This window comes from Vigna unguiculata, chromosome 6 (assembly GCF_004118075.2).
Source record: "Vigna unguiculata cultivar IT97K-499-35 chromosome 6, ASM411807v1, whole genome shotgun sequence".
NCBI classification, from domain to species: domain Eukaryota; kingdom Viridiplantae; phylum Streptophyta; class Magnoliopsida; order Fabales; family Fabaceae; genus Vigna; species Vigna unguiculata.
This window is the reverse complement of record NC_040284.1, coordinates 24,192,285-24,215,416: the sequence shown is the minus strand read 5'-3', so window position 1 is coordinate 24,215,416 and position 23,132 is coordinate 24,192,285. Positions and strand designations below refer to the sequence as shown.

Sequence of the window (23,132 nt, the reverse complement as noted above, 5' to 3'; positions counted from 1 at the left end):
TATATGTTAGTATTTTTAATGTAAAATGTTGTTAAATAATATTTTAATATTTTATATATTTAACATATTTGTTTGTCAGATTAATGAAACGCTTTTAACTGTTATTTATAATAATGCGTAGTAAAATAAGTGAGTACATTTTCAACTAATGATATAATATTTTTGTGTGAAATAGATGAATATTTTTATTATACGGTGAATAATATATTAAATAATTTTTTTTTAATTTAAACTGAGTCAACCATTTAACTTATTGACCTATAGTAAGTCAAAATAAATTATATTTTTTTTGACTCATAAAAAGAATTAAATCATTTTTTTTTGTAACTATGAACCAGACTAACTTACTTTCACACCCTTAAAATACACGTAAAGTTAAGGGTGTTTCACACTTATATTATTTGAGTTCTTCACGCAATTTGAATTAAAACTAGAGTACAAAGGGTAGTGCGTAAGTGATTAAATTCTTCACCACCTTTTATTTGAACTTTCACTATGGTAGATGAAAACGAATTCTTCACAATTGATTATTTTCTCTACCACCTTCTATTTGAACCTTCACATCAATATCAATTATTTTACTCCAAGCTATGTAAATGATTTTTCTCTATCTTCACACATACCTCCATGAAACCTTTTTATAGCAATAATATATATATATATATATATATATATATATATATATATATATATATATATTTTGAATAGGATTTCTGAAAAATGATACATGGTACAACAATACAAGGCTATGTGTTTTGCTTTTACAAGGACACTTTACAATCATTAAAAACTATGAAATGAAAATAGAGTCATTAAATAAAATGCATGATATAATAAATATAAGAAAAAATAAAAATTGATGAGGACCTTAGTTTGGTAGGAATAGTCCTTAAGAGTGAGTAATGTGATATTTATGGGGTCATAGAGGTTAGAAGTTCCGACCACACAGGACCCTACACGTGTCTAATGTTGTCCTTTGTGTGTCTCTCGTTTTCTGCATCTTATTATGGATTGGATTGAAAAATGGGTGAGGAGGGTTGTTTTCCTTTTGACTCCAACGTCACCTTCTTCTTCAAATCTCACTGTCATTTTAACACCGTCGCAAACGGTGAAAATGAATAAATGCAAATTAAATTAAATTAAATTAAAACAGAAAACAAAAAGCAAAAACAAAATGCAGTGGCTATATATAACCAAGGAAGGAACACTAATAATCGAAAAAGAAAAAACCTCCCTAAGAAAAGGAGGAATAATCATACATAAATTTTGGATTTCGCACGTAGCCACCCACAGAGGACAAAACAAAGAAGAGAAAGAAGAAGGGACCTTAAGTTTCGAGATCTTGTCAGATCGGAACGCGGTTGCAACGGACACCCAGATTCTGGTTTTTTTCTTTCACACCTTCTCTTTACCTCTGCAATGTGCTTTTTCAATTTTTTTTTTTTGTGTTTTTTTATTCCATTTCGGAGATCTATTTTGATGTTGTTTTCATGTTTATCTCGTGTTCTTTTCCTGTTTTTGTTTGTTAATCGAAAGCAAACGCCTTTTTTTCTCAGTGGACTTTCTTGTTATTTCTTTCTATTTCCATTTAAATAGATTTTGTGCACATTCTTCTTCCTTGGACCACGTTGGACTCTGTAATTTGCCTTTTGATTTGTCTGGGCTCCGTTCAAATTTGCATGCGTGTTATTCCCGGAATCGTGCCTTCAAATTCCTCTCCTACCGCTTTTCTACGGTTACGGGTCAAAACACATTCAAAGTCGCTGTCTTTCTTTTCAAAATAAAAAAGGTAAAATTTAAAGGTCTCAGAAGTGGTTGTTAAAATGGCCAATTTACACAAATGATGTGCTCATACCAAGTGATTCTGCTAGAAAAGCAATTTTCTTTTTAAGCAAGGTAGTTTTCTGCATTTTTTTTTCTTTTGCTGTGCTTGAGATTAATTCCATATTGGCCTCATCTAGCTTGGGCCACAAGATGCTCTCAGGGTCTCCTGTATATTTTCAAGCTTACCTGGAACGAATCATCCTTTTTCCTGTATTCTAAAGAATTGTGAATCCTCTTGGATTTTCTGGATTGAATATTCAGAGAATGAATAGCTAACATTTTATTTACTTTTTTTTGCTATATATATATTGGAATTTGTTTCGTATCCATACCTCCATCCTATGTGTTTTACCTTTTTGTTTTCCATTTGAAATATCTGTGTTCCCTTTTTGCCTTTTTAGATCTGTTGTTTTGTAGTTTTATATTTGTATCTTTCTTTCTCTCTTTCTTTTTCCATTGCTATCTTTCTTGGTTTGGGGTGGCAAATATTAGGGAACTAGTTCTGGCACTGTAGAGATTCAGGTATAGGTGTGTATGTGGGTGTATTAAGTTAGAACATGAGAGCAAGAGGTGCGAAGAGCTAATTTTGACCATTTGATATTACATATTGAGTTAAGGTTACATATAAGCATCTCTCACACCATCTCCTAGTATGTTCTCTGTATAACAATTGTTTTGTTATAGGATGGAGAAAAAAGTAGACATATAGTTCGTCTTGACCCTTGAGGTTTGGGATATGTAGAGATGCTTCTCTTCCCTGCCTCATGTTCTTTTCTTCATATGTTTGCTTTTGCACACAATAATGTCTGTCTACCATGTTTTAGGCCAATAGAAGAGATCTGCACCTGCAGTTTAAGAATGTTTATAAACCAATCTTAATATATTCTTGTTCTGGTAGGCAATTAAATTTCTTCTTTTGCTTGTCAAAGACATGCATGTTCTATGTCAATATCAGGCACCTGTTCAAAGTGTTTTGTCATTTACGCTTTAACTTATTCCATGCAGCACCATGGGAAGGGAAGTTACTGGCTTACAGGTTATGGACAAGAAGCCGAATGGTTCCGTAGCAGCTTCAAATGGTAGTTTAAGTGATAGAATGCGTGTTTCTCCCAAAATTGCAGCAATGGTTCAAGCAATGGATCATGATATAAAGGAATCTACGGAAGCTAATCCTTTCGGGAAACATCACGAGAGGAAAGATGTTTCAAGTGGCAAAAGCCCAAAATTAAATGTTGTCTTGCCAGAAGAGAAGAAGAGTGAGAAACCTGAAATACAGAAGGTGGATGATAATAAAGAGTTGAGTTCTCCTGTTGTGGATAAAGAGCTTCCAAGCCCCTCTGCTCCCCCCTCTGCTCCACAACCCTCTGATCAGGTAACTGAAAAGCATGTCACTCATGCACCTGCTGCCGATACTGAAGCTGCTGCAACTGGTCTGAGCTTGTCTCCTATAGCTAACAACATTCCTTCCCCTAATTCCTCTAAGAATTCACAGGTACTGTTTCATCATATTTTGAAATTTGAAGTTTGAGCGGCTGAAATTCTTATATTAGTACTAAGTAGTATGTGAAATGGTTCTGATTGTGCATGGTTATTATGTTGGATTGTTTCCGATAACAAGAGGAAATGAAGTATAAGTTTTATTTGTGAGATGAATGTGAACAAAGATTTGTTTTCCCTGCTGCCACCATTTAAATGTGTAATGTGGTGAGACTCCTTGTAAAACACAATTTAGATAGTTCATCGGCCATGATTTATATAATTGGACTGACACATACGTACTAACTGCTGAAGAAAGAATTGAGAGATTACATTTGATGGGTTGCACTGGGTCAAATTTAAATGCAGTCGTTATATAAAAGATGTTGCTGGGAAACTCATATTACCATACATCCATACCCAACAAACACTAGCAACTTCAATTCATATTGAATGCCTTAAAGTTCTTGAACCTGTTACTCGGTGAAGCTGGCAACCAAAACCAATAAGAAATGTTTTGTTTGGACATTTTACTCATTTGCTAAATATTCTGTGAAGGATTTAACCTTAAATCCTTAACCTGCGTGTGTATAGGTCTTGTAGGGATGCTTTGCTGTTGCATTTTTTGCTATATGTGTGTGATATAATGTTGAGTGTGTTTAATGGGATTACTGATATGCCAAATCTCTTCCATTTTCCTTTTCAGCCAAGCTCACCTTTTTCACCAAGGAAGTCCTTGCATTATGATGATAAGAAGCACCTCGATGATGAAGATAATTGGTCTGTTACCTCCTCGTATCCTAAAAACTTGAACATTTGGCTGTTAATTCTGAACAAATCAATTTTTAGGTATATCGGAAAAAAAATAGAATCTTCCATACTGAGTACTACTAAATATCAAACATATCCTTTATGACATTTTAATAAACCCTAAACCCTATTTGGAACCCCCTAACAGAGCTACATTTACATATATTTCAATATAATGCAACATTTATTTTTATTTTTTCCTTAACCATAATTAGTAGCGTTGCATCTGCACGCAATGCCAAATGTAAGGTAACTGTTGGTTCAGCTCCTAACTTTAGATGCTCGGACCGTGCAGAGAAACGGAGAGAGGTATTGTTTTACTGAACTTCTACTTCAGATGTATATTCTGGAGTTATTTGTATTCCTCCTGGTTGGCTATTTTGGTGTCTATTTTGTCATTTTGGTTCTTATCTCCACTTTGATTTATCTTTCCAGTTTTATATGAAGTTAGAGGAGAAGCATCGAGCTCTTGAAGAAGAAAAAAGCCAGTATGAGGCAAGGAAAAAGGTATATTGATCTTTACACTGCATGCTGCACACCCTTGTGGGGCTATTATTTTCACCTTTTGCTTTTCTTTGCCTAACCTTGTGCTAAAACATCTAAGCACTTTAGCTAAATCCTAGCCTAGTTTCAAATCCATGTACTCGTATAACTTTGTGTTTTGAATTGATTAAATAACTTTGCTGTTTGTATTATAACAACCTGTATAGGAAGAGGATGATGCTGCCATTAAACAGTTGAGAAAGAACCTAGTCATTAAGGCAAAACCAGTACCAAGCTTCTACTATGATGGGCCACCCCCCAGGACTGAACTCAAGAAGGTACACTTTTCATTTCCCTGTCTTTTCTAAGTCTAAGGATGAATATGAATTGCCTTTAACAATTATGGAATGTGCATGAATTGACCAAAGGAGTAATGCAATGGGTATGTTAAAAACTGTAATGCTATGCTAAAGAATGCTAATTTGACAGTAAGATGAACACCTATGGCTATGGTACCATTCCTTGTTTGACTTCAGTGATGAGTCTTCTTCCCCATGCTACAACATTCATGAGCAACTTGCTTGTCATGTCATGATCGTGTCATTTTAAGTTCTTTTCAAAATTTTCTAATGGCTACCAGATAGAAAAAATTCTTATTCCCTTTCTTTCCTTTGATGGCAGCTTCCACTGACCCGCCCCAAGTCACCAAAACTGTCCCGGAGAAAGAGCTGTGGTGATGCTGCCAATGTATCTACTACTACTACACAAATTTGTACTGTAGGACGACGCAGTGTCGACATGAACACGAAACATCATAGCCCTGCCCCTAGAACTAAGGACACTGTCACTGCACGGAAGAGCAATGGCAGTTTCAAAAGCAAAGAACGACCAAAACTGGATAAGGAAACAGCTCCTAAAATCACAGAGCAGACAAATGCAGACATATCAGTCCAATCATGAGCTTCCCAAGATTTTACTGACCTCCAGCTGAGAGGAAAATGGCCTTCATTTTCCTTTGTCGCACCATATGGATAATCTGCAGAAAAGATGGCCTAATTTTCTTTTCATCCGGACTGACATTTTCATGTGGTTTGTTTTTACTTGAAGTGTATATGTTTTGTAAGTTATATCGGCACACATTGTTTTATATATAAATAGTTATTGATGTAAGATGTATGTACGAAATTTGATATTCCTCAGATTGCACCACCAGACTTGGTAAGGAAAATTTTATGAAATATATTACTTTTTTTTGGTAGGATATCACTGCTAAATCTCGATTCTAGTGTCTTTTTGTTTTAAGGTGGTAATAGTGCAGATGGTATTGGTAGAATTCGGCTTGAATTTGTTTTATTACTGGTATTGTTATATCAAATATTGAGTGAATTTGTTTAAATTTAAATTAAGTGTTTCTGAAAAATCCAACACAGACAAACGTATCAAAAAAAGTTATTTTTTTTAATCTGATCACAGTAGAATTCTTATTCGAGATAAAAATGAATAAAATAAATGATATATAAGGAGAAACTTTCATAAATGTGTAAAATTTTACGTCTTGCGAATGATTTTGTTTCTGGGTCGAAATTAGGGATGAACAGAATTGTTGCCATGGATGGGGTGTGACTGTGTTTTGGAATGGAAGAAAAAAGAAAACACGTTAGCAGAAGAACAGAACGAAATATATTTGAATATTTCAAAAATAAAAATGAGTGATTTTTATTTTATTTTTTATCAAATTTAAACGTTATCCGAAATGTCCTTTGGTTTAATTTTGAAATATCCAAAAATAAAGTAAATGGAGGCTTGGTGTTAGGTTAGGTCCTGGGAAGCATGGTTTGTATGAGTACAGTGAAGAGCTTGAACGTATTACCCCTTGCCTCGTGGCGGCACTCCACACGTGTGTGTGGTGGCAGCGGTGGCACGGTGACGATGGAGGGGCAAAAACGTCCTTCCCCCAAAACCCGCAGGAAATCGTACGGAACTTCTAGAAGGTCTGTTCTGAAAAAATCCTTCAGTCAAGAACAAGTCACTTTCACCGCTCCTGTCTCCGACGACCCCGTCGTTGCCGTCATCGGCGGCGGCATCTCCGGCCTTATCTGCGCCCTCTTCCTCGAGGCACGCGGTGTTCGCTCTACCGTGTTCGATACCGTCAGTCTCTTCTCCCCTTAATCCTAATTCACTTCACCGTTTGGTTATGCCAAAGCTAAAGGACTTTGTTTTAGGGTATTCACGGTCTTGGAGGAAGATTGGGAACCAGAGTCGTCGATCCTCATCCGTTAAAATTTGATCATGCGGCTCAGTTCTTTACCGTGAACGATTCTCGCTTTGCTGAAATCGTCAACGGTTGGATGGAGAAGGGTTTGGTGCGTGAGTGGCATGGTACCGTTGGAGAACTTCACAATGGTGGTGGATTTGTTCCGTTTGTACCCTCTCCTCCGAGATACGTAGCCACCAATGGAATGCGCTTCCTTGCTGATTCTTTACTGTCTCAGGTTCATTGCATTACTCCTTAAATGTCATTGATTACAACTCAAACAAGAGAAGAAAATATAAAGTTAAAATTCGTTAGTTTTTTCATAAAAGTTAAAATTATCTCATGAGAAGTTTGATGAGAGAGTTTTCATAAGTTAATTTATGGTTTGTTTTAACTTGCGGAAAAAAAATATAACTTTTTTGGATAAACTTTCCGGTAAACACTTGTAAGAACAGAAAATAGGAAAGAATAGTTAACTAAGTTTTTTTTTTTCACAAGTTAATGTCGATTTTTAAAGTAGTGAGATTTTCATGGAGAAATTTATCTAGTTTCTATTCTTTTCTCTAAGAGTACATATGAAGTTTATTTAAATATAATTATTTTGCATACTACCTTTTCTATCCCAACGTACTTATTTATCTAAAGAAGGCCCAAGTTAGTGATTGTTATTCCAGTTTTTTTGCTGCTGTTACTACCTGCTGTGAATTGTGCAGACTCGCTTGGTTAATGTGGTGAGGCCTTGCTGGATCAGTAAATTGGAGCCGTTTAATGGGTCCTGGCACTTGAGTGAAAATGGCAAGCCTTGTGGCAAATTCGATGCCATTGTTATTGCACACAATGGTAACTTAAGATTTACCATAATTTTTCTTAGCTATGCGTTGTTGCATAACTGATTTCAATATGAACTTCATTTATTCGAATTGCTTTTCTAAAATTGTATAATTAACTGATTTCAATACGAACTTCATTTAGTCGGATTGCTTCTCTAAAATTGTATAATTAACTGAAAACTTGTACAGTTTTTCTCTGCTCATTGTAACTACGTCTTTCAACAGGAAAATGTGCCAATCGCTTGCTTATGACATCAGGATTACCATTAATTGCGAAACAAATGAAGGTTGGTCCATGTTATGCCCCTTCAGTTCATTTGATTTGGTAGACGAGTTCATTTAATGTTATGCATCTCATGCTTTTTGTTTCTGTTGTATTACCTAATTATGTGTCAAGAGGTTGGAGTTGAGTTCAATATGGGCCCTTCTAGCAGCTTTTGAGGACCCTCTTCCTTTCTCAGAAAGCACAGAAGTTCCTTTTGAAGGAGCTTTTGTGAGAGGAGTTGATTCAGTGTCATGGATGGCCAATAATACGAAGAAACTACTGATTTCCCAGAGTGGTGGTCCTCACTGTTGGACCTTTCTGAGCACTGCTGCTTATGGAAAACAGAATAAGGTTCCACAGGTAGGTGGTGGAAATTTCAAAATCATATACCAAGAATTAGGATTACAAGTGTTAGATTGGTTTTAGCTTACGTTCATTATTGAAGATGTATATCGTTCATTATCGTACCTAAAATATTGAAGATGTATATCGTTCATTTTCGTACCTAAAATTACCCTTGAAAGTTGAAAGGGATTTGATTATTTATATCCTTTTTATTGTCATGCACTCACTGGGATATCTTTATGAATATGTATAGCCTGTAATAATTAGGGCTTTGCACCAACCTGTATTTTCAGGAAAACATCCCTTCTGCTACAGCGGCAAAGGTAAAGGCTGGAATGCTAGAGGGTGTTGAATCTGCCCTTGGATTATCAAAAGGGTCCCTTCCAAAACCTTCGTATACCAGGCTTCAACTATGGTAAATGATCGTATCTTGAAAGCATTATGTTGGTTGGAAGTATTATTAGTCTTGGCCAAGTTAGGACGTAGGTCACTAGGATTTTTAAGCTATGTATTTTGCATGTATCGTCTATGCATGAAGTAAATGGGTTGATAAGAAGAAAAAGGAAACAGCAGAAGAAACAAGATGGGTTATAAAGTGGAAAGAATTAGCAGTTTACTTGAGTCGGCTTACTTGGTCTAATCAAGTTAAAAGAAAGGATCATGAATGATGAGGAATATTCTTGTTGTGAAGGATGAGGATGTAAATATAAATGCCTATTTTTATTTGGGCAAAGCCTGCCACTTGGGAAGGGGTACAGAAAATTATGAACACTTGACCGTGATGTTTATGTCTCGCATGATACAGTTACTTGACAATGAAATTGTTAAAATTGATCGCTAAAAAATGATTTACTTTTGTGATTCTTATATAAGCATAATTTATTGTGTTTGTCTTGTTTTTTAGAAAAAATTCTCACTCTTCCACCGCATCTGCTCTCTGTGAGAAACACCTCAAATTGGCTTCTCAATAAAATAGTAGAAAACTGGTTTTTTTCTGTTTCTGCTTTTCTGAACGAGTTTACCAAAATATATTAAAAAACGCTATATTTTCTAAAAATAGTTTAAACAAACAGACACCATGTGTGCACCCTCAATAGCATTGCTTCTGTGATGTTGTTCTAAGCCACGGCTTGGTGGGATATAATATCTAATAATCTCCAGGTATCTAAAATATCATATCGGTTGCTCTTGAAAATTGCTTGTAAATTTAATTTATTGAAAATTATGTAATTCTGAGATTTGCAGGGGTGCAGCTCTTCCAACTAATACACCTGGAGTTCCTTGCATCTTTGATCCCTTTGGAAGGGCTGGGATATGTGGTGATTGGCTGCTAGGTTCTAATATAGAGGCAGCTGTCTTAAGTGGAATTGCTCTAGCGAACCATGTACATATACATAGCACTTTCACTTTGAACATTGTCATTTGCCTACACATTTTTTACTGTTAATTAGACATCTTAGTAATTCAATTTTACTCTACAGTGATGTGCTTAATTTTTTATTTCATTTGAAATTGGGTTGAACCCTTTTAACGCAGATTGCAGACTATTTCCAAAGCCCCGGAACTAACGCTGAAGAGTTTGCTGTTGGTTTAAATCATGAGTTTCAACCACTGGAAGGTCATGATATTGGACAATTCCCTGGTTTGGGGTCAGAAGAAAAGATGAATGAAGGCCAAGCATACGAACTTACCAAGTAGTCCACTGTGCTCGTGAAGGTCTCTCTTCTGGTAACAGAAAATTCATTTCATATATATCCATGCAAAGGAATACCCCAGATAGCATCGCCGGTTCTCACTGGGAGATAAGACTGGAAATTTGATCTCTCCTTTGGGGGAAGAGGGTCCTGATCTCCCTCAACAGCCACATGATGATGATATGAAACGAAACAGAATTGTAGTTTCTGCATCTCTTCTGAAGAAAGAGATAGTGAAGTTGTTATTTCAATGGAATGAATAAAATTGTCCCTGAATGATTGTAATTTGTCAATCCCCTATCTCATCGGACCGGAATATAATTTTTTTATCTTTCTAAATGCAGGTTTAAGAAAGCCAGAATTTGAATAGTTGGAACAGTATTGGATGCAACTTTAGCCTTCAAAATTAAGAACAGTACAGTTTACATTTCTACTAAACATCTCTTTCTATATTTTGGACAGCATTTTCTCACGCACTAAAAATAAACTCGAACTTGACAAACAAAAACAAAAATAGTGATAAAAGGCTAGAAAAGGATAGGTGTGGTTTTGTACAATGCTAGTAAAGAATCAGAGTCTCAATAATATATGACAGGCAACAAGTAATTCGAGCGCTTGTTCATACAAGGTGACAGCAAGGGTATAAAGTAATTAATGTTGATAAATATAAAAAGAATCATGATAGCGAGCAGGAAAGAGTAGAAATTAGAAGCCCCACGAATACTTCAAAATAGCCGGTTTGGTGTGCTTGAATTCCATGAATGCTCGAAATTGTTTCCTCTGCAGCAACAGAAGCTTATGTATACACAGATCACAGTGGTTTTCATCGTCCTTTCGGACTGACAAGTTGTGAGAAGTCTTGGTGATTGTCTGTCAAATCGTTGTTAATGTCAATATCACTTTCAAGGCTCAGGTTTTTATAGAGGCGTGCTCTCTCCTTTTCTGCCAAGATTATATCTTCGAACTCACTTTTCTCAGCAGGGGCAGAATTAGTTGCACCACCCTCACCATTGACATTTTCTTGCAGATTGAGAGCAAATTCAAGATTCCACAATAGATCATTCATGGAGGGACGAGCAGCTCCATGATCGGACAAACACTTCTCAGCCGTGTCTGCAAACTTTTTCAAGCTTTCTGGATTGATATTTCCCTTGAGAGAAGGATCAATGATATCCTCCAGAGTTCCTTTTTTCTTGCAAAGCAATGCCCATTCAGCAAGACTAACCTGTTCCTTTGAAAGGTTAGGATTGAGAACAGGCCTGGCACACAGGGCTTCAAACAGAACAACCCCAAATGAGTAAACATCAGATTTTTCAGTCAACTGTTGCCTCCTGAAGTATTCAGGATCCAAGTACCCAAAACTACCCTTCACCACAGTGCTAACATGACCAGTGTTCATATTTGGACCAGTTTTTGACAAGCCAAAATCTGAAACCTTGGCATTCCAGTTTTCATCCAGGAGAATGTTTGTTGTTTTGACATCTCTGTGAATGATGGTGTACTTTGCCCCAGTGTGAAGGTAGTGAAGCCCTTTTGCAGCTCCAATGCAAATCTCCAACCTTTGCTTCCATGACAGAGTAGCCATAGGTTTGTTGCCCTTATAAAGATGCTCTCTCATGGTGCCAAGAGCCATGTAGTCATAAACCAAACACATCTCATTATGTTCCTCGCAGAAACCAATCAGGGACACCAAATGCTTGTGTCTCAGCTTGGAAAGCATCTCAATTTCCGTTTGAAATTCATTAACTCCTTGTTCTGACTGTGGGTTGGACCTCTTGATTGCCACCTTCACTCCATTATCAATGACACCCTTGTAAACCTTTCCAAATCCACCAACCCCAATGACGTTAGACTCATCAAAATTCTGGGTTGCTTGCGTTATCTCTTGCAAGGAGAAATATCGGCAAAGACCTTGAGACATGGCAGACAAGGTGGAACTGCACGCGCTCTTTCCAGACTTGCTGATTTTGCTACCGTTTGAGCTTAAATAGATTGGAAGCCAGCCAGTTTGACCCTCTGACCCTGGTTCTTTCTTCTTCTTGTTGTACACAGCAACACACAACACAGCCATAAAAGCAAAACCAGCAGCACCTCCTGCAGCTCCACCGATAACAGTATGATGACTTGTTTTGTGGACGAAGAAACCTGCTTCCTCCTCCTGGTGCTGTTTGAGTAGCAAGTCTGAAATCAGAGGATTGGGAGCAGATAAGTCTGTCTCATTGATCTTGAATATCTCCACTCCATTGAGTATGGCATCGTAGAACTCAGGCTTTGTCTCAGGGTCAGGGTGAAGTGCGAGCCACAGCAACTCATTACTCTTTCCACCTTCAACATATATCACATAGTCCTTATAAGTTGGCACTCCTATGCCTCCTGTCCAACCAATCACATCGGCTTGAGCTTGTGCCGTTTGGTTGTTCACAAAGATTTTGAACGCAATCTCATTGATCTTGGAGAAGTAGAAATCACAGAAATGCAACCTTACTAGGTACATGGCATTGGTATCAACATGGAACATCCAAGTGAGATTGTAGCCCATGTTGAGATTTTTATCTCCCCCCATTGATCTATATGTGGAATAGACATCAACAGGAGCAATATACTCTGCCATGCTCTGATAGTTGATTGTGACATTCTTCTCAGCTTTGTTGGTCACACCGGTGGCTGCCCCATAAATATAAGGTGTGTCATCATACCACATCCTTGTGAGTCCCGAATCTTGGACTGGAGATATGAACTGCCCCCGACATTTAGTCTAAACATGGTTTGAAGATTCATAGTTGTCATATCCATGGTTTGGTCATCAAACCCTATCATTGGTGCAGATTCAAACAAATCGGGCATTTGGATAAGCTGAATGCCATTAACAAAAGCGAATGTACCGCTGTATTTATCAGAAGGCCTGAAAGTGAGAGTCAAGGTATCTGAACTCAGAGGAGAAAGGGAATACTCTCTGTCAATGTAAGCTAGTGAGAGGGCCTCACAAGTCACTGAGGCGCTGAAATTGGTGAGGAGGGTAACCCCATTTGCATCCACGGAGAAATATGCCTCATTGGTATCAAAACTGGCATAAAGAGAGGGGTAAAAATGGAGCCTGAGCCAATAACGCTTGTCAGGTTCAACGGGGAATTTGTATGTTGTCTCAGATTTGAAAATGCGTGCTGACATGTATGGAATCTCAGACGTAAGAGAAGGGTCTTGGAAAGAGGCTTTGGATGTGATTGAATCACCTTTTGTCGCCAAGAACTTTTTATCAGAACTCCATCTTCTTCCATCAGCATCTTCGGCACCTCCTTCATCCAATCCACAACCCAAGATCAAAGACCCTGTCTCCTCCTTCCATGCCCCACGAATGCCTTTCAACAAAACAAGAACACAGACGAGAAACAAGAGACTTTTTGCACGGAAACGCATACTTGAAGAAGGATAAAGAAAAAGAAAAATCCAGAGGCAGTACAGGAAAAAGCTTAATGATTATATTACGAAGATAGGTATATGTAACATATTCCAAAAGATGGAAACTTTTTTCCTGTACGCCAAAACGAACAAAGTAGCTTCTGATTTAATTTGTACTAAGGTGATGCAAATGCTGTCAAATTAACACATTCTTCCTACCTCCTTGGAGATTCAAGCAATCAAAGACTCACCTGGTCGGAGATTCCAAACCAGGCAAGAAGGTGAAGGTGAAGGAGAAGGAGGAGGAGGAGATGATGAAGTATACTGATTTCTTTCTTTTTTGTATTATGACAACTTGGGAACAATTTTTTCTTCCTTTTCATACTTTGTGTATGGGAGGTGGGGAGCAAGAATCGTAATCGAATGAATTGAATCGGTTACAGCGTGTGGTTTGAATTTGAAACATCATCATCGTATAACCTATATTTAGCATTCCATGTTATTGTTTTATTCCCCTCATTGTTACACACTGAAACCACTTTGATTTTGCATTTACTAAGTTAGTGATAATTCGTTTAATGTTTTAACGACGCTTCTCATGATATCCATCGAGACAACATGTTTGTTTTCTCTTTGTTTTTTTATGTGAAAATTTTTTATATGAATATAATAGACAAAATTATATATTATATAAAAATAAATATCAATAACATTATTATTTTAAAATTTTAGAATTATAAATAGTATCAAATATTTTATATATATATATATATATATATATATATATATATATCCACAATCTTTTAATAATTATAATCATAATTCATAAAAAAATATAGATCCATAAGAAACTACAGCCAAAATAAATATTTTAGAAGTGTAACTAAATTTGTTTTTAGCATTATGTAGAAGACTAAAAATAATGCTCCATGAAAAGGATAATTAATGAACAAAGAAATATACACTATCAAATTAAAATAATTTAGTAACACATTTTTTAAAATAAATATGCAGCAGAAGGAAATTATTAAATAATAATTAATTTTAAAGACTAAAATAATTAATCACTATATTAATTAATTTAGATACAATTTTATAAACTAAAAATTATTTACATCTAAAATAATTTTAAAAAAAATTATAACAGGAATTTGAGTCTACATTAGTCTCTAATGTTAGTTACAAACAATTAACATCTAAATTAATCTCAAATTTAGAATTAAAAACTAAAATCTTAGTAACTTAGTTTAGAAAACAGTTTAGATTCTGGTTCACAAACTAATTACAATTTGTTATATATACCTGAAGATTATCTTTTCATGTACACTTTTCTTTTAAATTTTACCTGTAAACGTTATTTTAAACTGAAGATTATTTTTTCATGTACACTTTTCTTTTAAATTTTACCTGTAAACGTTATTTTAAACTAAAATAATTACATTTTCATTTTTATCCTTTAATTGATTGTTGATTTAAATTTCACTAATTTTTAAATTAAAATAATTATTTTATAATTTTATTTCTTTAAATCACAATTTATTTAAATTCAATTATTTTTTAAAAATTAAATTAATTATTTAAAATAAAAAAGGATATACACGTGCGTAATGTATATATTTTCACTTGTTTATAACAGAGTATTTTATAGATTAACAATTTTTAATTTATTAAATGGTATCTAACATAGTTAATATAGTAATTAATTATTTTGATATCTAAAAATTAATTGTTGTTTAATGATTTTCATATAATGATATAGTGATATAATGATGAAAATATTTTTTTTAAATAAATACTATATTGAAATTAGATTAATGAAAAATGTAATATTTAAACCATTGTTAATCGCTGATGAATATTTTTACACAAGAATATTTATTGAGAAATTCTGGCTGTCAGCAAAATTTATTGATAAATGTCACAATCTGATTTTTCTTTTCCCTCCTTTTCATTTTTTTTTATCTTCTTCTTCTTCCTCCATACAATACTTAGAATACATCCTTGTTTCAAACCTAAAGTTGTTAACTTGACTCGAATGATTGTATAGAAAACGAGGGTATTGGAGCTTCCTAGTTTGCTTGCTTCACCCAACGTTCATAGTCCGTAAAGACAGCCGGATACAATGAGATGCGATCCATGGTTGAAAAACAAAAAAACCCCATCAATCCGCAAAGAAAAATATTTTCTTAGTTTACATTTTAAATATTTGAGTCCTATTATTTGTTTACAATATTGACTTTAGAAGATTTTAAGAAAAAATATTATTATTTTTTAGTAGCATCATTTATTAATCTTAAATACTTATAATTATATTTTCAATTTTGGATAATGATTTTTCTCTTAAATAATTATTTTTCATGTTGTAAGTTAATTTTTCTCATTATTTAAGATGTGTAGGCTTATAGTTTGATCTAAACTTAATTAGTGATTTAGTTTCTAATTTGTTAGTTGGGTTCATTTTGATTTTCTTATTATTTTTTGGTTCAATTTAATTCAGTAAATTTTTAAAAGAATTTAATTTAGTCCCTCTTATTATTTTTTTATTCAATTTGATCTTTTTTTTAAATGATCTAATTTTGTCTTTTCTGATTTGAGAATAAATTAATAATTATGCTTAATTACAATTTATGTATACATGTTAAAATAATTTTTTTATAATTTATACATCAAATTATTCAACCTAAATACTAAAATTATTTTATTTTTTACATTCTACTTAAATACTCAAACTTTTTAGACTTAGATAAAATAATATGAATAAAAGATAATAAAAAGATCAAATTGAATCTTTTTAAAAAAATAAATAACTAAATTACCAAAAAATAATAAAAGAACAAAAATAAACTAAATTAACAAATTAAATAACTAAATCACTGATTAAACTTTTATATATACTCGCGCAAAGCAAGATATAACATAAGCATGCAGGGGTGAACACACTTGCTTAATTATATTACAACACCATTGACTAATGGAGAGCTTAGACCCATAACCCGCGGCTCGGGCCTCCGACGGGGCAGGGGGCGGGCTTGGGCTTGTTTGTTGGTCCACAATATTTTTATTTTCAAATAAAAATTTAATGAATAAGTTTTTTTAAAGTGGACATTAGCATAAATTGAATATGTTTTTCTTTTTTTTTCATTTAAAGTTTTATTTTAAAAATACATTATTTTGATTCGTGATGCATTGAATAAAAAAACTTTTAAATTTAACCATTGGATTCATGTGTACTAGATTGAAAAGTGTTAAATTGGGCCACAATTAAATGCATGATGCACCAAAATTTTTTTAAATTCATGATGTAGCATAAATGTGGGTTAGCCCACGGGCCTGTGGCCATAATGAATACGGGACGGACCACATTTGCCCAAAAACCTATTATTTGTATGCACTTTTTTTTTTCTTATTTTTTTATTAATTCGGTAGTTATTATGTTTCAAGTATTATGTATCAATATTTCAATTTGCATCATGTATTTGTATCTGACACGTATTTGTGTTTGATACAATAAGTACTTTATCGGTATTTTTAAATAAAATATTTAATTTATAAAGAAGTAGTATGATGATAATAATTTCTAATTATTTAGTTTGACAACATTTAATACATATGATTTTAGTTTAAATTCACACAATAACAATCATATATTTATCATATTTTAAAGAATTTTTGTATATTTTTCAATATGCATGGTAATATAGGTTGGTTGTCTTGTGTTGGTCCGTTAACATTTGACCCGCAAAAAGTGAGTTGAGTTGGCTCGTTCTACATAAGAATTGCACTTTTGGCCCGTTTCGTATAATGATTGGCACACAAATTTGTGGTCTAACCACGTAAGAAAATCTTAAAAATAAAAACAATTTATTAATATTGCACCAATAATCTTTTTTTATTGTTTCATATCTTCGTTGCCAATAAAATTGAAATAAACTAAGTAAACATAACATTAAGATTTACATCAATTAGATATATCAAAATTAAACCTTTCATAAACAAAAAAAAATATAAAAATAATTATTGTTTAAGCTACTAAAAAACGGTATCAAGTGATTAATGTTAAATGAGACCTTTAAATATTTAAAGAAATAAGAATTTTTTTTCTTATTGAAAACATCAACACGATTTTGGCCCGTACATCATAGATACATAGGCATGGTAATACAGGTTGTTGTCTTCTGTTGGCCTGTTAACATTTGGCCCATAAAAAGTGAGTTGAGCTAGCCCATTCTGCATAAGAATTATGATTTTGGCTCGTTTTGTATAATGACTGGCACACGAATTGGTGGTCTAACCCACATAAGAAAATCTTAAAAGTAAAAACAACCTATTAATATTGCAACGATAATCTTGTTTTATTGTTTCATATCTTTGTTGCCAATAAAATTGAAATAAACTAAGTATACATAAGATTAAGATCTACATCAAATAGATATATCAAAATTAAACCTTTCATAAACAAAAAATATATAAAATTAAATTATTGTCTAAGCTACCAAAAAACTATATCAAATGATTAATGTTAAATGAGACCTTTAAATATTAAAAGAATTAAAAATTACTTTTTCTTAGAAAACATCAACACAAGGTGTGATTTCACTAAAATCAATATCATATCAAAATACTACACAAATGTTGCATTTTATCAAAGCCAGGTTTCAATCTTGGGACCTGTGGGTTATGGGCCCACCACGCTTCCACTGCGCCCCTTTGATGAACAAGTAATTATTTTAGTGCCAAAATAGTTAATACCAAAATCAAGATGTTTTATATATATTTTTTTTTATATTTTGATTAACACGATGTAGATTTTATGGGGAAGAAACAAGTAAAACTTAAAAGAAAAACGAAATAAAAAAGAATGAAATAACTTCTTTTTTTTTATTCGGAAGAGATATCTACATCGCCTTAATCAAAATATCAAAAACAAAAGATTTTACATTTTATCAAAGCCAAGTTTCGATCCTGGGACCTATGGGTTATGGGCCCACCACACTTCCACTACGCCACTTTGATGGATAAGATATAATATACAATATATTAAAAAAGAATTATTAAAAAACTATATCAAGTGATTACTGTTAAACGAGACCTTTAAATATTAACCTTTAAATATTAAAAGAAGGCTTAAATAGTCATTTGGTCCTAGTTTTGGTCAACTTTAATTAGTGCTTTGATCAACAAATCCACTTTCTCCGATTGATTCTAAAAAATAAACAAAATAAACAAATAATAAACCTCAATTGCCACGTGTCAAATATTCTTATTTTGATTCCATCATTTAGCTACAAGCATACCATAAACGTCATTGTTTATATAAGGTTTGATGTATATGCCCAATTTCAAAGAAAGGAAAGAGAAGAATGTTAATGGGTGTAAGTTTAGCGGGTACGGGTATCCATGGGTACAATTACTATGATACACGTACCCGCCCCGTTAACATGTGGGTATAAAAAATACTCGTACCCGCGGGTAGCGGGTATCCATTTTTAATATTCGTTTTCTACCCGTTGCGGGTTTTATCCACGGATACCCGCAGGTACAAATTTTTTTAACATCCCTAACCACCGTGGTCACCTTGCCGAAAATGAGTGGTGTAAGTATGTTAGTGGGGAAACTACTGATTGGTCATGTGATCTTGACCGATGGAGTTATTTCGAAATATTAGGGTCTCTTAAGGAAATGGGCTATCATAGTAAAAAGGGGTTGTGTTATTGTGTTGAGATGTTGTTGCACCCCTTGGATGATGACAGGGGTGCACTTAATATGCTTCATATCGCAAGGCATTATGGTGAAGTGCACATGTTTGTTGTGCATGGAGTTGATGAAGCCCAAGTATAGGATAATATAGTGGAACCTGAAGGAGATGTTGGGAGACCTTTAGAGAGTGGTGAAAGCAGCCATGCTGTTAGTGAATTTGAAGTAGTAGGAACTGAGATTATAGTAAGGTCTGCTCCACGTGAAGATGCAATGAACCAAGAGACTGAAATTGGATCAGAGGAAGGTGAAGTGGTTGATAGTTTAAGAAGGTCTGCTCCTGAAATTGTAGTTGATGATGTGGATGAAGGTATTGGGCATTTGGAAGAAGAAGTAGAAGTTGAGGATGTGGGTACATGTATTGGTAATCCAAAAGCTGAGACTAGGCTGGATGATATGGCTAAAGGTGATGATGAAAGGGTTAAGGTTGAAAGTTGGATTGATTCTGATGCAATTCCACCAAGGTTAGTCATCCATATCACTGTTACATAAAATTACATTTTGTGTTATCAACTAACAAATTTGTTTCTTCAAATATTGGTCCAGGTCTAGGTTTACCATGCAAGCCAACTGTGACACGTTGGTAAACAACATGAGTGAAGCCTTCAACAGTGTTATTGTGGATGCAAGGTCCAAGCCAATAATCTCAATGTTGGAAGAGATACATTTATATATTATAAACAGGTGGTCCAGAAACAGATCCAAGGTGCATAAGTACGAGGGTGAAATTTGCCCTAAGATACGAACCAAATTGTCAAAAGAATCTGAAAAACTAAGTATTAGATACCAAGGTATACTCATGTGGTCCTACTATTAGTTAAGTTTTTTCAATTTGGTCCTAATTTAGGTTTATAACTTTTCAATTTCGTCCTATTCCTGGTGCAGTTGGTCAGGTCAGAAATTGTTTGAAGTTAGACATGTCTCACTAATTGGAGACAAGTTCACTGTGAACATAGAAAGCGAGGAATGCAACTGTAGGAAATGACTTATTAGTGGGATCCCATGTTGTCATGCAATTGCTGCCATGAACTTCCTCAGCTTAAAGGCAGAAGATTACATTCCACATTGGTTCAGACGTACAACATATGAAAAGATATACAACTTCATAGTTCTACCTGTCAATGGTCACCTTTTCTGGAAAACAACCACCTTCCTTGATGTCCTACCAACACTTAAAAGAAGGCTGCCAGGGAGACCAAAGAAGAAGAGAAGGTTGGAAGCTTGGGAACTGAAGAAAGATAACACCCAAATGAGGTCAGGTGGTCATAGAAAGAGATGTTCAGTTTGTCGTGTACTTGGACACAACAAGAACAATTGTCCAACACTTCCTGTCCATGGCTGTGAAGAACGTCCCACTGAAGTTGCAACACCACAACCAACTCAACCCACACCAAATCAACCACCACTAAGTCAACCACCTGTAGTACCCACTCCACCTGCAACACCCACTCCACTAGCAGCACCACCACCACCAAACACTACAGTACAACAGCCCAATCAACCATCTTATGGAATTAGAAAGATGAGGCCAAAAATGAAAATACGAAGGCCACCACGTCCATGATAAGACTATTGAATGTATTTTGGGGGGAGGGGAATATTTTGTTTTGTAGTTATACTTTTTTGAAAGAAATGAATGTGCTAATTGGGAAATCAGGATGTATTATGAATTTCAATTTTTGGATTTTGAATACTATGATATTTTGATGGAAGGCTTAAAAAAAAGCCTTAATTAGGAATGCATCAACTTTGCAATTTTCAGAATTTAGTCTGCCTTCTTCATTTTCAAATTGTTCGTTCTTCATTTCATTAAAATTACAAAAAAACATAACTAACAACTTTAAACAGCTGAGAACATGTAATTATACAAAAAGGAATATCATTCATTCATATAAGCAATGTAATTATTTAAGCTAGCCAATGGCAATTACAACCCATCAAAACCACTACATTCATTACAACAGAAAACTTATCACAACTAATGACAATTGCATCCATTTTTTCCAAACACTCAATGAATTTTCCATATAAGCGATCTTCTACCTTTGCCTAACGATAATGGCATCTCGCTCATCAGCACCCTCTTTGTAACACCATTTGAAAAAGTTACAGTCCAACACATCTTCACCACGTCTCTGCAAAACAGAAAAAGAATATGAAAGTGAAACACTGAGAAACAAACCTTAAAGTTCGCACAACCTCAAAATTGTTTACCCAAGTTCTTTGTAGTTCTAGTTGTGAGCACCACTGCAATGTCTCCGCAATCGTAAATTGAGGGTGAGTCTGAAACCCTAGAACCACCATGGCATAAATTGCAAGTTCGGTGAATCCAGCTATTGTAAGAAGAGGAAGATGCCCCACGAGACATTCCTTTTCAGCTGAAGATCGATGGAAGACAACCACAATTCAAAATCACGCAAACCCTAACTTTCAATTATAACATATAGTCTATGCATACAGTGGAAATAGACATGTCACTGAACAACAATCCACGTCACACAAAAGAACCATGTAGGCCACTGTTCCATTAACAATTTAGACGTAGTTAAGAAAAAGGAGTTAATTGAAAAAATTTAATGAAAGGTAGGACCAAATTGAAAATAATTTCAAAAGTAGGACCAAAGTAAAAAAAGTCGACTAAAACTAGGACCAAATGACTATTTAAGTCTTAAAAAAATTAAGAATTATTTTTTTATTGAAAACATCAACACGAAGTGTGACTTTACTAAAATCAATATCATGTTAAAATACTAAAAAGAAACTACATTTTATCAAAGCCAGGTTTCAATCCTGGAACTTGTGAATTATGGGCGAATGACACTTTTGGTGCATTACTTTGATAGATAAGATATAATTTACAATATACTTATTTAGTCCATTTATTACTTTTAAAATATTTTACAAAGCTCACCCACGACAACACCTCTTCTTTGATTTGACTTCTCTTCTTCCCCAACGAGAGCATATCTACACAGCAGAAGCGAAGGTGACCCACGTGGCAAAGTTTCATTTCTCGTTATCCAATGACTGCGAACTTGGTTGTGATGAATTTGTGGGTTAGAGCTTTTGCGGGATTTGGGGTTTTTCTGGTTGTGATTGTGGGCTAGGAATTTTGCGAGATTGAGGTTTTTCTGGCTGTGATGCAATTTGGTTAGGGTTTTCGTAGATTGACAGATTTGTCTGTTGTGATGAATTTGTGGGTTAAGGGTTTTATAGATTGTTGTTTTTCGAATTGGGTTTTAAGATTTTGGCTAGTGTGGTTGTTTGCTTCTCGACATCTTCTGTGAAAACTTCATTGACCCCCTCTTCATGTTCATGTTATTGCAAATCTGAGAAAAACATCGAAAAAAATGGCAGGTCAGTCTACCAATCTGCTAGCCCGTCATGTTGCAAGTCAAGTTATATTTTTCAACCTGTTTTCAGGTGAAGGGCCAACCTGGCCCGACCCATTTTGGACGGGTTAACAATGGGTCAGGTCATATCGGGTTGGCCCATTTTTTCACCCTTAGTTATTGAGATGATTTTATCGATGAAAAAATCTATCGATAATAAAAATTATAAATTATCAACAAATCTTACGAATGGAGTTGACCATCAAATACATTAATGAAGAAAATATTCGTCAGTGATGCAAATTCTAATTTACTGATGGGTTTTACAAACCAGTTCATTATTGACGAAATATTTATCAATAACTTAAACTTTAATTTAACAATAATTTTTTTTCCATCGATACAATTTTATCTATATTTACAAAAATTCTTGAATAATATTTAAATGATTATAGTTCTTAATTTGTTTTTGCTCAATTATATAGTTGATACTTTGATTTTCATTAATTATTTTTATAATAATACTTAATAAAATAGGTAAACATTTTTTATTCTACTCCAATAAATATAAAGTCAATATAATAAAAGTCAATTTCTTTTATTATATTATAATATATAAAATGAGTTAAAAAAACAAAAACAAGTGAGCTTGCAACTTAAACCGAATTA

The 23,132-nt window shown here is 34.3% G+C and overlaps 3 protein-coding genes across 8 annotated transcripts; 2 read left to right on the top strand and 1 right to left on the bottom strand.

Annotated features, from left to right (window-relative positions):
• The first annotated feature begins 1,146 nt into the window (after positions 1-1,146).
• On the top strand, positions 1,147-5,854 carry LOC114188885 (protein WVD2-like 1). 6 transcript variants are annotated; one of them, XM_028077547.1, is made up of 8 exons: positions 1,203-1,384; positions 1,597-1,789; positions 2,830-3,316; positions 4,007-4,095; positions 4,326-4,419; positions 4,546-4,617; positions 4,821-4,931; positions 5,275-5,854. In XM_028077547.1, exons 3-8 carry the CDS (start codon positions 2,834-2,836, stop codon positions 5,551-5,553), a joined length of 1,128 nt encoding a protein of 375 aa, XP_027933348.1. In that variant the 5' UTR covers positions 1,203-1,384; positions 1,597-1,789; positions 2,830-2,833; the 3' UTR covers positions 5,554-5,854. The 6 variants fall into 6 exon arrangements, with proteins under 6 accessions (XP_027933350.1, XP_027933345.1, XP_027933348.1 ...); XM_028077549.1 differs by lacking the exon at positions 1,597-1,789 and having other exon boundaries at positions 1,147-1,384; positions 4,329-4,419; XM_028077544.1 differs by lacking the exon at positions 1,597-1,789 and having other exon boundaries at positions 1,147-1,384.
• A 510-nt stretch (positions 5,855-6,364) lies between these two features.
• LOC114188884 (renalase) lies at positions 6,365-10,419 on the top strand. Its single transcript, XM_028077543.1, has 8 exons — positions 6,365-6,741; positions 6,816-7,085; positions 7,561-7,687; positions 7,903-7,964; positions 8,075-8,302; positions 8,581-8,702; positions 9,533-9,671; positions 9,824-10,419. The coding sequence occupies exons 1-8, from the start codon at positions 6,424-6,426 to the stop codon at positions 9,983-9,985; spliced, it is 1,428 nt and encodes a 475-aa protein (XP_027933344.1). The 5' UTR covers positions 6,365-6,423; the 3' UTR covers positions 9,986-10,419.
• Positions 10,420-10,541: 122 nt separating this feature from the next.
• On the bottom strand, positions 10,542-13,852 carry LOC114188883 (receptor-like protein kinase ANXUR1). The gene is given in 2 exon segments (XM_028077542.1): positions 10,542-12,717; positions 12,720-13,852. Coding segments are annotated over 2 exon segments (2,589 nt in total). The 5' UTR covers positions 13,396-13,852; the 3' UTR covers positions 10,542-10,804.
• Positions 13,853-23,132: the final 9,280 nt, after the last annotated feature.